Consider the following 13,914-nt stretch of genomic DNA (forward strand, 5'->3'; position numbering starts at 1 on the left):
ACTTTCATGAAGTTATTACGAACACGTTTTCTTTAAAAGCATAGATTTATTTATAAAATTACTTTTTCGCTTTTAAAGACTCATGACAAGCATTGTTTCAACTATTGTTATACAAGAAAAATATACTTTTGGACTTTTGAAAAGTATTATTACTGCGGCTAGCAGAAAACCTGTGACTCTCACCAACCTCGTGTTGACTTTTAAAATACATTTATTCTCAGGAAATCAGTGAAATTTCGGGCACACTCAGACGATGGAAAACATGGCTCGCAAGTACTTTAATTTTCTACTTTTGAACTGTTATGCCTAACTGTTAAGGCAAACTCGTATTATTATTTTATTACTATCTGTAGGAACCTTGTATGAAAACATAAATATGTAATGAAATGTTGTTTTGTTTATTGTTGTACTTGTGCTGTATATTCAATTTATCTATGATCCATGAACTTAGTCACACAGCCCGGCATGTTCCGCCGTCTCGGCAGGGGTGTGACACATGGAGTGATTTTTCAGGTATGATGTTGTTTCGGAGCCGCCATGGCCGTTAAAAATAGCGTAGAAGGAAACTCATCTTAGTTTGCTTTTCATGTGACTTCTGATGTCTTTGGGAGACTTTTTGATTTCATGTTTGGGTTGAATCTTTTTGTCGGGGGGAGGGGGGGTATTGTTTTGAAACTATCAGGATATTTACAATATATTAAAAGGTGAATACAAATGCATTAGTCCATGAGATAAATGCAAATGAAGCAAGATTCACTCTACATATCACGTCTAGTAGGCTAAACAAGATAGTAGGTGTGCAACTAGAACAACTAAACTAGCATGTGTAAACTCATTTCAAAGATATTAATTGTGTTTGTAAAAACAATTAACCTAGTGAGATCCCTCAATTTCTAATGGTTTCGTAATGTTGAGGCCCAATTCAACAAAATTATCTAACATTCAACGGTAATGTATCAAATGCTCTACACAACAAGCCTTTCATTATAAGCCATAAAGATTTAAATACAACTTTTAACACCGATACATATGATCTCTATAACCTAAATTAATTGTTCTATTGTCTAATTATATAAACTTCCATTCACATTTAAAATAGAAAACTTGATTGCCTATTTTTAATGAATTACCCTTAAGTTCACTCATTATATAGAAAATAACATGAAACTGTTCTTCACCTACAAACACTAGCCTTCAACTTAAATCCAATAAAAACTAACGAAATACTCATATGAACAAAGAAAAGCCACAACCCTATTCAATCAAATATAATTTATTATTATGAATTAATCAAAACTAACAATGGAACTTTATGTATTGTAGGGTATTCAAAAATTTCACACATGGATTGTTGGGAATTGACATTGAAATTTGAACATAATCAGTTTAATGAAATCTGAATAAATCGAAAATCACACCGGAACATAATGTCTTGAAGGGTATCCCTAAATTTCACATAGGATAGTTGGGATATTGATATTGAAATTCAAAAACAAAACAAACAAGACATGTGTATTAAGTAAGAATTTGTTTGATTGAAATTAGGGATCTAAATCATATTAAACAAAATTTAATGAAGTTAGAGTTTATTGTGGGAGTGCAGATCAGTGCAACTATGTATATATAAGTTAACGGTTTTGAGTGTATCATTATAATATATATATATATATATATATATATATATATATATATATATAAATATAGTTAGTTAGTTAGTTAGTTAGTTAGACTATATTAATCCATTTGGTCAAAATTGCTACAGTTGTAATTTGTTCATATATGTAATGTTTTTTGTTCTTTTGCATCTAGACTGTCTTTTTTATATTCTATTATAAGACTATATGTTCCTACTAACATAAAAAGAGAATATTCCCTTAATAGATTATTTTGTATTTTTCTAATTTCTATTTGTTTTTCTTTTTAGATTCGTCATCAACTGTACTCCGAGTTTGGCAATCCACAACAATTCAATGGCAACCGTTTTGTTCTTCAGCCCAACACAATTCTACTATATATCAAAAGTCGTTATTAAACAAATTAATATAATTTATTTGTGTAACACTCATCCACAAGTTATTCTTATGTTTCAAATGTAATTATTTTATTTATCAATTGTCATTTTAAAAGATTAAAATAATTCGAAGTAATAATGTAGTTGGTTATATTTTATTAAGCTTATATAACACAAAAAATGTAAATAGATATATTGAAAGCTAATAATCAAAATGATACTTTTGACAATCTATATAAATCCAAAAAATAAAATTTGCTATGGGATATAATTTTAGTGCAAAAAATGGTGTAAGGTAAGGTGAAATAGTATCTGGACAAGTTTCTACGCTATTTTCGTATAAAAAGTTAGATTGGACCGTGGTATTTAAAGACACTCAAATATATGAATTCGCTAGCACAAACATAGATGATAGAGATAGAAAGATAATTACAAGCTAACTAAGAAGTTGGAATCAATGTCTAAAAACCGGTTTTGTAGTAGAACCGATATGGTGTCCGGTTTCGATTCAACCGCCGGGTTAACCGGTTTCTATAATTTTCAATTTTTTTTCTATTTTTCTATACATACATTTATATATAAATACTAAATTTGGCGTTCACAAGTTCAAACAATATATATATATATATATATATATATATATATATATATATATATATATATATATATATATATATATATATATATATAAAAGTTATGGATGATTCCAAATAAATTAAAATAACACATAAATATAAGTTTTAGTGTTTTACATCAAACCATATAGATAGTAAAAAAAGTATAATACCGAAACAAAATATACTTTTAGATGAATATATACGCATCAAAAAAAAAAAACTTTATAACATTTACCATATGTTTTATTTAGAGAAAACTAAATCGATTTGAAAAAAATAACCAACGTTTATTATGCAAATGGTTCTTTTCCATGTATTTCTATTCGTTTTAACAGGTTCAATCGATTTATTTTGAACGGTTCAACCGGGTTTTTCTACAAACCGGCCGTTCAATCCGTTTCAGAAATTCACATAAAACATTAGTTGGAATCGTTCTCTCCCACGGTTTTTGGCCCAACCGGTTCAAAACAGTTTTTAAAACATTAGTTGGAATCAAATTTTCAAATATTGTGAATTGATTAGTAAACCGGACCATGTCAACGGCACGTATCAACTTGCATCGAATCCTACATAGGTGGTTAACTGCGGAATAATAGCCAAAGGATTCTTAATGTCAATTGTTCTACTATATTTGTACCAAATGTACAGATACAGCTTGATATATTGTACATTTGCTTTGATGCATGAACCAAAGGGTTAAAACGTAATATGATAAGGTCATGATTAATTATGTGGAATGATGAATAATGTTACGTACTAATTAAGTAATATGGAGTATCAATTATCCTAACTTGCTTTTACCTGCATGTGTAGTATACAAGACAAATATGCGGCTATATTAGTAAAAGTTTGTAACTATTATTTTTACAGTATCAATTTAAAATATTTTCCCCAAATAAAAGAATAATGGCTGTAATTTTAGATATACTTTATAAATCAACGATCAAACAAAATTAGACACAACATGCAGCATAATGGACAATATTGTAGTATGTCCGTGCACTCAAAATTACTTGGTCTTCTTAAAAGGGAATGTGAAAATCCAAAGGATTTTTATTGCCTTAGAAGAACATCTGCCACTTGAAAAAAATAATATACAACAGAGTTGACTATTATCTTGGCTTTCTGTTAAGCAAAAAGCTATATTAGCACAACCCATTTGCCTTGCTACTCATCCAGCAGCATTGTAAAGAGTAACTAGTAACATCTTGGCTTTCTGTTAAGCAAAAGGCTATATTAGCACAACCCATTTGCCTTTCTACTCATCCAGCAGCATTGTAAAGAGTAATTAGCAACATCTAAAAGGCAATGAAGAATTTCCGTTTTGTTCTGTTCTTGGTTCTCCTGGCAACAACTTCATTGGAGATCAATGCTCAGACTTGCAAACCAAGTGGTGGTATCCGGGGAAGAAAACCGCCTCCAGGAGAATGCAACCGTGAGAACAACTCGGATTGTTGTGTCCAAGGTAAGTTTTACACCACGTATACATGCTCGCCTCCTGTGACAGGCGACACTAAAGCAACACTGACAATAAACAGTTTCCAAAAGGGAGGTGATGGTGGTGGTCCGTCGGAGTGTGACAACCAATACCACTCTGATGACACACCGGTTGTGGCATTGTCAACCGGATGGTATAAAGGAGGGGATAGGTGCCACAAGTATATTACCATCAATGGAAATGGGAGAAGTGTAAAGGCAATGGTTGTGGATGAGTGTGACTCTACTATGGGGTGCGATGGTGATCATGACTATCAACCACCTTGCCCTAATAATATTGTTGACGCTTCCAAAGCAGTGTGGAAGGCCTTAGGGGTATCCGAAGATAACTGGGGAGATTTGGATATTACTTGGACAGAGTGATGCATGTTAATCTAGCTCTCCTATTAAAAAATCAAACATATTTCTGTTTCTTTTTCTAGTGGATATTGTAATCTGTAAAGGTATTGATGTAACTATATATACTAATGACTAGAGGTTCACACCAAACTTATAGGCACCAGTCCATTAAAACCCATATATAGATATATTATGTTATACACATACTAACGTACCTTTAAATGTATATGGATTCAAACAACAGCTGATATGACACGCAGAGACACGCAAAAACCAATTAGCGCTATAATCTTTCATGGTAGAATCAACTCCACTACGAAATTTTAGACTTCTTTTTCAAACTCTTATGAAGCAGCCCTACAAATAGACTTTACCACAAACACAATAATAAATAATCATGTGTATTCACGTTCTAATTCCCTTTATGCAATCAAACAACACTCTAACCATAATCACAAGCGACCCGAACGCATAACAAACTCCAGCTGATTGTTATCAAAACAAAACCACAACATACAGCAGTAAAATTATCACCCATATGAAGTCACAACACCAACAGCTTCTTGATTTGATACCACATCCCAAATCCCAGCACATCCGAATATCATAAACTCAATATCTTTGCTCAATACCATTTGTCTCACTTCTTGTTTTCTAAGAAGGGATGATTTTCTAACTGAGTGGTACCTCCATATGCCAGCCTGGTAGGGCCCGCAGGACCGCCAACTCATAGTTGTGATGCCCATCTTCTGTATACCCACATAATTCTTTCACTCTCTTCTTCTCATCTAAATAACACGACATATCTTCTTGTGACAATGGAATTGTGATTCCATTCCGACACAAGACTGCACTAGATTGATGGAGACAAAACCAAAGCTAGTTGACCATGCTTACGAAGACTCTCAGTAATGGTTTTCCGGCAAGCGTGTGATTCTCCCGTAGAATATCACGATCGATTCATGCTTGTCTTACAAAAACAGTATTTCCTGTTTTCTTTGTTGTTCTCGCAAGAGATTCTTGGGAGAGCATCACTAATGATTGATTCTTTTTTTACTTAAGCAATATGTGTTTCCACTTTCTTATTAAGCAGTGAGTGAGCGATTCTCCTATCTCTTGGAAAGAGGTGCTAAACGGCCATTTCTCTTTACTCAAACGCTTGGGAAATTTGTCTTCTAAGGTTTTAAAATCCCGAAAACTGGTATTAACGATTTACATTTATTGTATGAGGATTAAACAGTTAATGTGGTTCACGCATAGTTAAGGGTGTTCACGGAGTGGTTCGGTTCGGATATTCATAAAATTGTGAACCGTAACCACAAAGCGGATATCTAATGTGCACTAACCGAAACAGAACCGAGTTGTGTAAAAACTGAAACCAGACCGAACCGTTTGAAGGTGGGTAACCACGGGTGAGTTTACAGGTACCCATTAAATATAACCAATTGAAAATATAATAAAAAATACAAACTACCAATATGTCAATTCGGAAGTAAGAAAACTTGTTGAAGTTCAAATTATACATTAGAATTTATATGATAACTATAATAATAAAAATAACTATAACTAGAATTTATATGATAACTATAATAATAATATTAACTATAAAACATGATGAATATAAAAACAATTTCTCAATTTTAGGGATACCAATATATGCACACAGAAAACATATACCATACACTTTATAAGAAAACATAAAGATACACAATTTGTGAAGCAGATATAAACGATAAAAATCAAAAGTTCTAAGTTCTAATAGAAAAATACCATAGACATAAACGAGCATGTTAGATGAGAAAACATATATAATCCAGTTTCTTATTTTTTTAAGTTTATTTAATTTAATTACTTTTACATTAACTAATATATATATATATATATATATATATATATATATATATATATATATATATATATATATATATATATATATATATATCACGGTTCAGTTCGGGTATCCGAGGATATTGAAATATCCAAACCGTAACCGACCCATTAATAGTTGGTTTCTTTGGTTTCGGTTTTTTGTCGGTTTCAGTTTGTCCGGTTTTGGATTGGCTGGATCGGTTCGGTTTTTCCAGTTTTTTTGCACACCCCATCCCATAGTAACTGTTTATGCTACTTTTGTTAGTGAGGGTTTGGTTAGGTATTTGAAAGGCTATTCAATGGGAATGTTTTAGATCCTTTAAAAATGATTAATTCACACGCCCGGTTTTTAGGTGGGTGGGGGGGGGGGGGGGGGGGGGGGGCAAGAGGGGCAACCTCGCATAGCCCCGAAAAAATAGGTCCCGAGTTTTAATTAAATTATATATTTAAAAACTAAATATTTATATGAATTTATTAAAAATATTTCATAGAGTTTGGGTAGCACAATTGGAAATGGCATGTCTTTGATTCTAAAGCAATGCTTGTTCTATCCTCTTTCATAGTTTTTTGATGTTTTAAATTCAAGTTACACTTTTGACCATTTCTTTATAATATATATTTCATAATCAACCCCTCATAATATGTTTAACAAATCAGTTTTCAGAAGTTACATAATTAGCCATTGAACTTTACATAAAATTCAATATGATCCTTTATAATTAATTAATTTACTTTTAAGTTTTCCGTAACGAAATTACCGTTTAAAATTTGTTTTCCTTATATATTAAAAAATTGTATTTAGGGGCTTCATTTTTCTTCTTAGCATAGGGCCCTTAAAATCATAGAGTTGGCCCTGTTAATTCATATATGAAGATTGTGGCAGCTTGTAATCTCGAAAGAATAATTCCATGGAGCGATTTTTCAAGTATGATGTTGTTTCGGAGCCGCCATGGCCATCAAAAATAGCATAGAAGGAAAATGGAACTTGGAGTGGTCATTTTGACATATGATCCACTCATCTTAGTTTCCTTTGCATGTGACTTCCGATGTCTATGTGAGACTTTTTGATTTCATGTTCGGGTTGAATCTTTTTGTCGCGGGAGGGGGGGGAGTATGGTTTTGAAACTATCTGGATAGTTTACAATGTATTAAAAGATGAATACAAATGCATTAGTCCATGAGATAGATGTAAATGAAGCAAGATTCACTCTAAATATCACGTCGAGTAGGCTAAACAAGATAGAATGTGTGCAACAAGATCAACCAAACTAGCATGTGTAAACTCATTTCAAAGATATTAATTGTGTTTGTAAAAACAATTAACCTAGTGAGATCCCATAATTTCTAATGGTTTCGCAATGTTGAGGCCCAATTCAACAAAATTATTTAACATTCAACGGTAATGTATCAAATGCTCTACACAACAAGCCTTTCATTATGAGCCATAAAGATTTGAATACAACTTTTAACAACGATATATATGATCTCGATAACCTAAATTAATTGTTCTATTGTCTGATTATATAAACTTCCATTCACATTTAAAATACAAAACTTGATTGCCTATTTTTAATGAATTACCCTTAAGTTCACTCGTTATAGAGAAAATAACATGAAAGTGTTCTTTACCTTCAAACACAAGCCTTCAACTTAAATCCAATCAAAACTCATGAAATACTCATATAAATAGAGAAAAGCCACATCCCTATTCAATCAAATATAGTTTATTATTATGAATTAATCAAAACTTACAATGGAACTTAATGTATTATAGGGTATTCAAAAACTTCACACATGGATGGTTGGGAATTGATATTGAAATTTGAACATAATCAGTTTAATGAAATCTGAATAAATCTAGAATCACACCGAAATATAATGTCGTGACGGGTATCCCTAAATTTCACAGAGGATAGTTGGGATATTGATACTGAAATTCAAAAACAAAACAAACAAGACATGTGTATTAAGTAAGAATTTGTTTGATTGAAATTAGGGAACTGAATCATTATACAAAATTTAATGAAGTTAGAGTTTGTTGTGGGAATGTAGATCAGTGTAACTATATATATATATATATATATATATATATATATATATATATATATATATATATATATATATATATATATATATATATATATATATAAGTTAACGGTTTTGAGTGTATCATGAATATATATAGTTGAACTATATTAATTCGTTTGGTCAAAATTGCTACATTTGTAATTTGTTCATATATTTAATGTTTTTTGTTCTTTTACATCTAGACTATCTTTTTGATATTCTATTATAACACTATACGTTCCTACAGAACATAAAAAGAGAATATTATCCTTAATAGATTATTTTGTATTTTTCTAATTTCTATTATTTTTTTCTTTTTAGATTCACCATCAACTCTACTCCCACTCTTGCAATCCACAACAATCCGTTGGCAACCATTTTGTTCTTCAGTCCGACACAATTCTACTATATATCAAATGTCGTTATTAAACAAATTAATACAATTTATTTGTGTCACACTCATCCACAACTTATTCTTATATTTCGAATGTAATTATTTTATTTATCAATTGTCATTTTAAAAGATTAAGATAATTTGAAGTAATAATGTAGCTGGTTATGTTTTATTAAGCTTATATAACATAAAAAATATAAATAGATATATTGAAAACTAATAATTCAAATGATACTTTTGACAATCTATATAAATCCAAAAAATGGAATTTGCTATGGGATATAGTTTTAGTGCAAAAAATGGTGTAAGGTAAGGTGAAATAGTATCAGGACAAGTTTTTACACTATTTTCGTATAAAAAGTTAGAATCGAACCGTGATATTTAAAGACACTCAAATATATGAATTCACTAGCACAAACATAGATGATAGAGATAGAAAGATAATTACAAGGTAACTAAGAAGTTGGAATCAATGTCTAAAAACCGGTTTTGTAGTAGAACCGGTACGGTGTCCGGTTTCAATTCAACCCGTTCGACCGCCGGGTTAACCGGTTTCTATAATTTTCATATTTTTCCTATTTTTCTATTCGAACATTCATATATAAATACTAAATTTGACGTTTACAAGTTCAAACATTATAAATATATATATATATATATATATATATATATATATATATATATATATATATATATATATATATATATTAAGTTTGAATGTTTTACATCAATCCATATAGGTAATAACAAAAAAAACTATAATACCGAAACAAAATATAGTTTTAGATAAATATATACGCATCAAAAACTTTATAACATCTACCATATGTCTTATTTAGAGAAAACTAAATAAATTTGAAAAAAATAATCAACGTTTATTGTGCAAAATGGTTCTTTTCCATGTATTTTTATTCGTTTTAACCGGTTCAATCGATTTATTTTGAACAGTTCAACCAAGTTTTTCTACAAACCGGCCGTTTAATCCGGTTCAGAAAAGCAAATAAAATCGGTGATAGTTGAACCATTCTCTCCCATGGTTCTCAGTCCAACCGGTTCAACCGGACGGTTCAAAATAGTTTTTAAAACATACGTTGGAATCAAATTTTCAAATATTGTAAATTGATTAGTAATCCGGACCATGTCAATTGTTCTACTATATTTGTACCAAATGTATACGTACAGCTTGATATATAGTGATGCAAGAACCAAAGGGTTAAAACTTAATATGATAAGGTCATGATTAATTATGTGGAATGATGAATAATGTTACGTACTAATTAAGTAATATGGAGTATCAATTATACTAAGATGCTTTTACCTGCATGTGTAGTATACAATACAAATATGCGGCTATATTAGCACAAGTTTGAAACTATTATTTTTACAGTATCAATGTAAAATATTTTCCCCAAATAAAAGAATAGTGGCTGTAATTTTAGATATAATTTATAAATCAACAATGAGACAAAATTAGACACAACATGCACCATAATGGACAAAATTGTAGTACGTCTGTGCACTCATAATTACTTGGATTTCTTAAAAGGGAAAGTTAATATCCAAAGAATGTTTTATTGCCGTAGAGGAACATCTGTCACTTGAAAAAAAACTACATCATTGTTGACTGTTAACATGGCTTTCTGTTAAGCAAAAGGCTATATTAGCACAACCCATTTGCCTTGCTACTCATCCAGCAGCATTGTAAAGAGTAACTAGCAACATCTAAAAGGCAATGAAGAATTTCCGTTTTGTTCTGTTCTTGGTTCTCCTGGCAACAACTTCATTGGAGATCAATGCTCAGACTTGCAAACCAAGTGGTGGTATCCGGGGAAGAAAACCGCCTCCAGGAGAATGCAACCGTGAGAACAACTCGGATTGTTGTGTCCAAGGTAAGTTTTACACCACGTATACATGCTCGCCTCCTGTGACAGGCGACACTAAAGCAACACTGACAATAAACAGTTTCCAAAAGGGTGGTGATGGTGGTGGTCCGTCGGAGTGTGACAACCAATACCACTCTGATGACACACCGGTTGTGGCATTGTCAACCGGATGGTATAAAGGAGGGGATAGGTGCCACAAGTATATTACCATCAATGGAAATGGGAGAAGTGTAAAGGCAATGGTTGTGGATGAGTGTGACTCTACTATGGGGTGCGATGGTGATCATGACTATCAACCACCTTGCCCTAATAATATTGTTGACGCTTCCAAAGCAGTGTGGAAGGCCTTAGGGGTATCAGAGGATAACTGGGGAGATTTGGATATTACTTGGTCAGAGTGATGCATGTTAATCTAGCTCTCCTATTTAAAAATCAAACGTATTTCTGTTTCTTTTTTTTGTGGATATTGTAATCTGTAAAGGTATTGATGTAACTATATATACTAATGACTAGAGGTTCACACCAAACTTATCGGCATATATTGATATATTATGTTATACAAATATTAACTTACCTTTAGATGTATATATGGATTCAAACAACAACTGATATGACAAAAACTATTCAGTTCTATAATCTTTCATGGTAGAATCAATTCCACTACAAAATTTTAGACTACTTTTTCTAACTCATCAGACGCAGCCCTACAAATAGAGTATACCACAAAAACAATAATCTTTCATGGTAGAATCAATTCCACTACAAAATTTTAGACTACTTTTTCTAACTCATGATCATCAGACGCAGCCCTACAAATAGACTATACCACAAAAATAATAATCTTTCATGGTAGAATCAATTCCACTACAAAATTTTAGACTACTTTTTCCAACTCATATGAAGCAGCCTACAAATAGACTTTACTACAAAAACAATAATAAAAAAAATTATGTATTTTCACATTCTAATTCGCTTTATGCAATCAGACAAAACCCCGCACCATAATCACGGGCAACCCGAACCCGTAATCGACTCGACCTGATTATTATCTAAACAAAACCATAATAGCAGTAGAATTATCACCCATATGAAGTAGCAACACCGACAGCTGCTTGATTGGATACCACATCCCAAATACCAGCACATCTGATAATCATAAACTCATCATCTTCGATCAACACCAGTTGTCTAACTTCTTTTTTTTCCAAGAAGCGATGATTTTCTAACCCATTCGTAACTCCATATGCCAGTCTCCCTGGGCCCACATGACGTAATGAATTGGACAATATGCTTTTGATTGCAAAGAACAAGTATCGTCTTTTTCAAAAGGTAAACTCACAAAGACTGAATGACATGAGTCTGAAACTCTTATGTAATAGAATCCATGTATTGGCCAATGATCCTTCTTATCAAGATCAGTTGGCAAAAAATCTATATCTTGTAAAAAGTAAACTCATCAATAACCGCATTAATAACACCCCATGTGGCAATGTTGCCATTAAAAGGGAAACAACGGAGCTTAGTACTTTTAGTTTGATGCAAGAACCAAAGTGTTGAGACGTAATAGTTAATACCGCTGTCAAAGATATGTTTATTTGGAAGGATGATTAATATGATGTATTTATGCAATAATATCAAATATATTAACTATATTGTACCCGTGTGTTATTATACAATTACTACAAAAAAGCTGATAGGACCGGTTATTTCAATTAAATAACCCGGTTTTCAACCGGGTCCTAAAGCCAGCGAGACCTATGTGGAAAAAAGAATAGAACCCGGTTTTAAAACCGGCTCCTATCCAACACAAAAGAAACCGGTTGTTCATAAAACCAGGACATATAAGAGGAACATAACGCCCAATCTTTGGTCAAATATGAAGATTAGGCCTCGGTCTAAGCATACAAAACCGGGTCATGTATGGCTAAAAGAGTCCGGTTCCAATCCTCAAACCGGTCATATAAAGGTTAAATATGGACCGGTTCTATTCATGTAACATAAAACCCACTAGTGACCGTACCACCAGAAAGCATGCTTATAAGGATTAAATTTTTGACAAATTTATTCAAATAACCATATAAAAAACACAAATTGATACTTGCATCCAAAGCACACATTCAAAACAAAACAAAAATTATGAATTGATGAACAAATTATATTAATATAAACATGCTAAATAACCAATCATTATAGTCATGGATAAAAACATGCATAAGTGTTTCTAAAAACTCCATGATTTGGTCATTTCCAAGTACATCAAACTTACATAAACAAATTCAAAAATAAAATTGTTTTCCCATGCAGAAGTATTGTCCAATAATCAAATGTTGCAGCTATCCTCCAACCTCATTTAAAAGCAAAACACAACAGCTACCCTTCATCCTCACTGAAAAAACAAAACACAACAAATAGTTAGTTTTTTTGTCTATCATTTTAAAAGAGTTGAATTTAGCAAACAATCATTAAACTAAAAGTAGGATGTTATAAAGATTAACAACTAACCTTATATGCACTTTTAGACAATCACATCATTCATAAAAATTTTCAGAAATTCTCTGGCCCATGTAGCAACAGTTGTAACCAAGACCTTTTCCTCAAATGCAATTTTGTCATTCCAAAGGGTACCAAACTATATGAAAATAAAATTAAAACTACTAAATTATGAAACAATTTGTTTCTTGCTTTAAAAGAAAAGATATTTTTAGAATTACTTACTCTACTCGGAAATCCCTATTGTCTGTTCATCACGAAATCAAAGATCCAATTCATTACATAATGTCCACTCAACTCACATTCTAATACACCAGCTTCGTTGCACTAAAATTGTGATAGAAGGTAAACATAAATCACAAACGAAACTACATCTAACTAGTGGATACGTAATAAGATAAATTACCTCAGTGAGCTTCCATACAATTGGAATTGATGTGTTCTTTTCATACCTCTCAAAAGCCTTAAAAATAAACAAGCAGCAGAGTTGTATTCAAACTTATAGAAAGAACGTTATTTTCATGTCATATTAAAAAATTTCTTAGTTTTCCAATAGTTTGAGAAGGTAGTAGTTGTCAACCGGATTTTTCATAGGCTTCATCAGAGAATCCAAAATGTATACAATATGATATGAAGGGCAAATCACCAAGAGGACCCAATGCATACTAGTAATGTTTTGAAATTTTAGTATAAAAACACACAAAAAAAATAACTATTAATATAGATAACAACATATGATACTTTTGC

General features: G+C 31.7%; 1 protein-coding gene and 1 pseudogene across 1 annotated transcript; both read left to right on the forward strand.

The window, feature by feature from the left end:
- The first annotated feature begins 3,936 nt into the window (after nt 1–3,936).
- On the forward strand, nt 3,937–4,488 carry LOC145038490 (kiwellin-1 pseudogene; annotated as a pseudogene).
- Nucleotides 4,489–10,526: 6,038 nt separating this feature from the next.
- On the forward strand, nt 10,527–11,078 carry LOC145038491 (kiwellin-1-like). Its single transcript, XM_078986835.1, has one exon. The coding sequence runs from the start codon at nt 10,527–10,529 to the stop codon at nt 11,076–11,078; it is 552 nt and encodes a 183-aa protein (XP_078842961.1).
- The last annotated feature ends 2,836 nt before the right edge of the window (nt 11,079–13,914 follow it).

This window comes from Lactuca saligna, chromosome 4, assembly GCF_052625555.1.
Source record: "Lactuca saligna cultivar CGN05327 chromosome 4, ASM5262555v1, whole genome shotgun sequence".
Lineage (NCBI taxonomy): Eukaryota > Viridiplantae > Streptophyta > Magnoliopsida > Asterales > Asteraceae > Lactuca > Lactuca saligna.

Excerpts from the sequence above, each read along its gene's own strand:
- LOC145038491 (XM_078986835.1), top strand. The coding sequence starts at position 10,527 with ATGAAGAATTTCCGTTTTGTTCTGTTCTTGGTTCTCCTGGCAACAACT.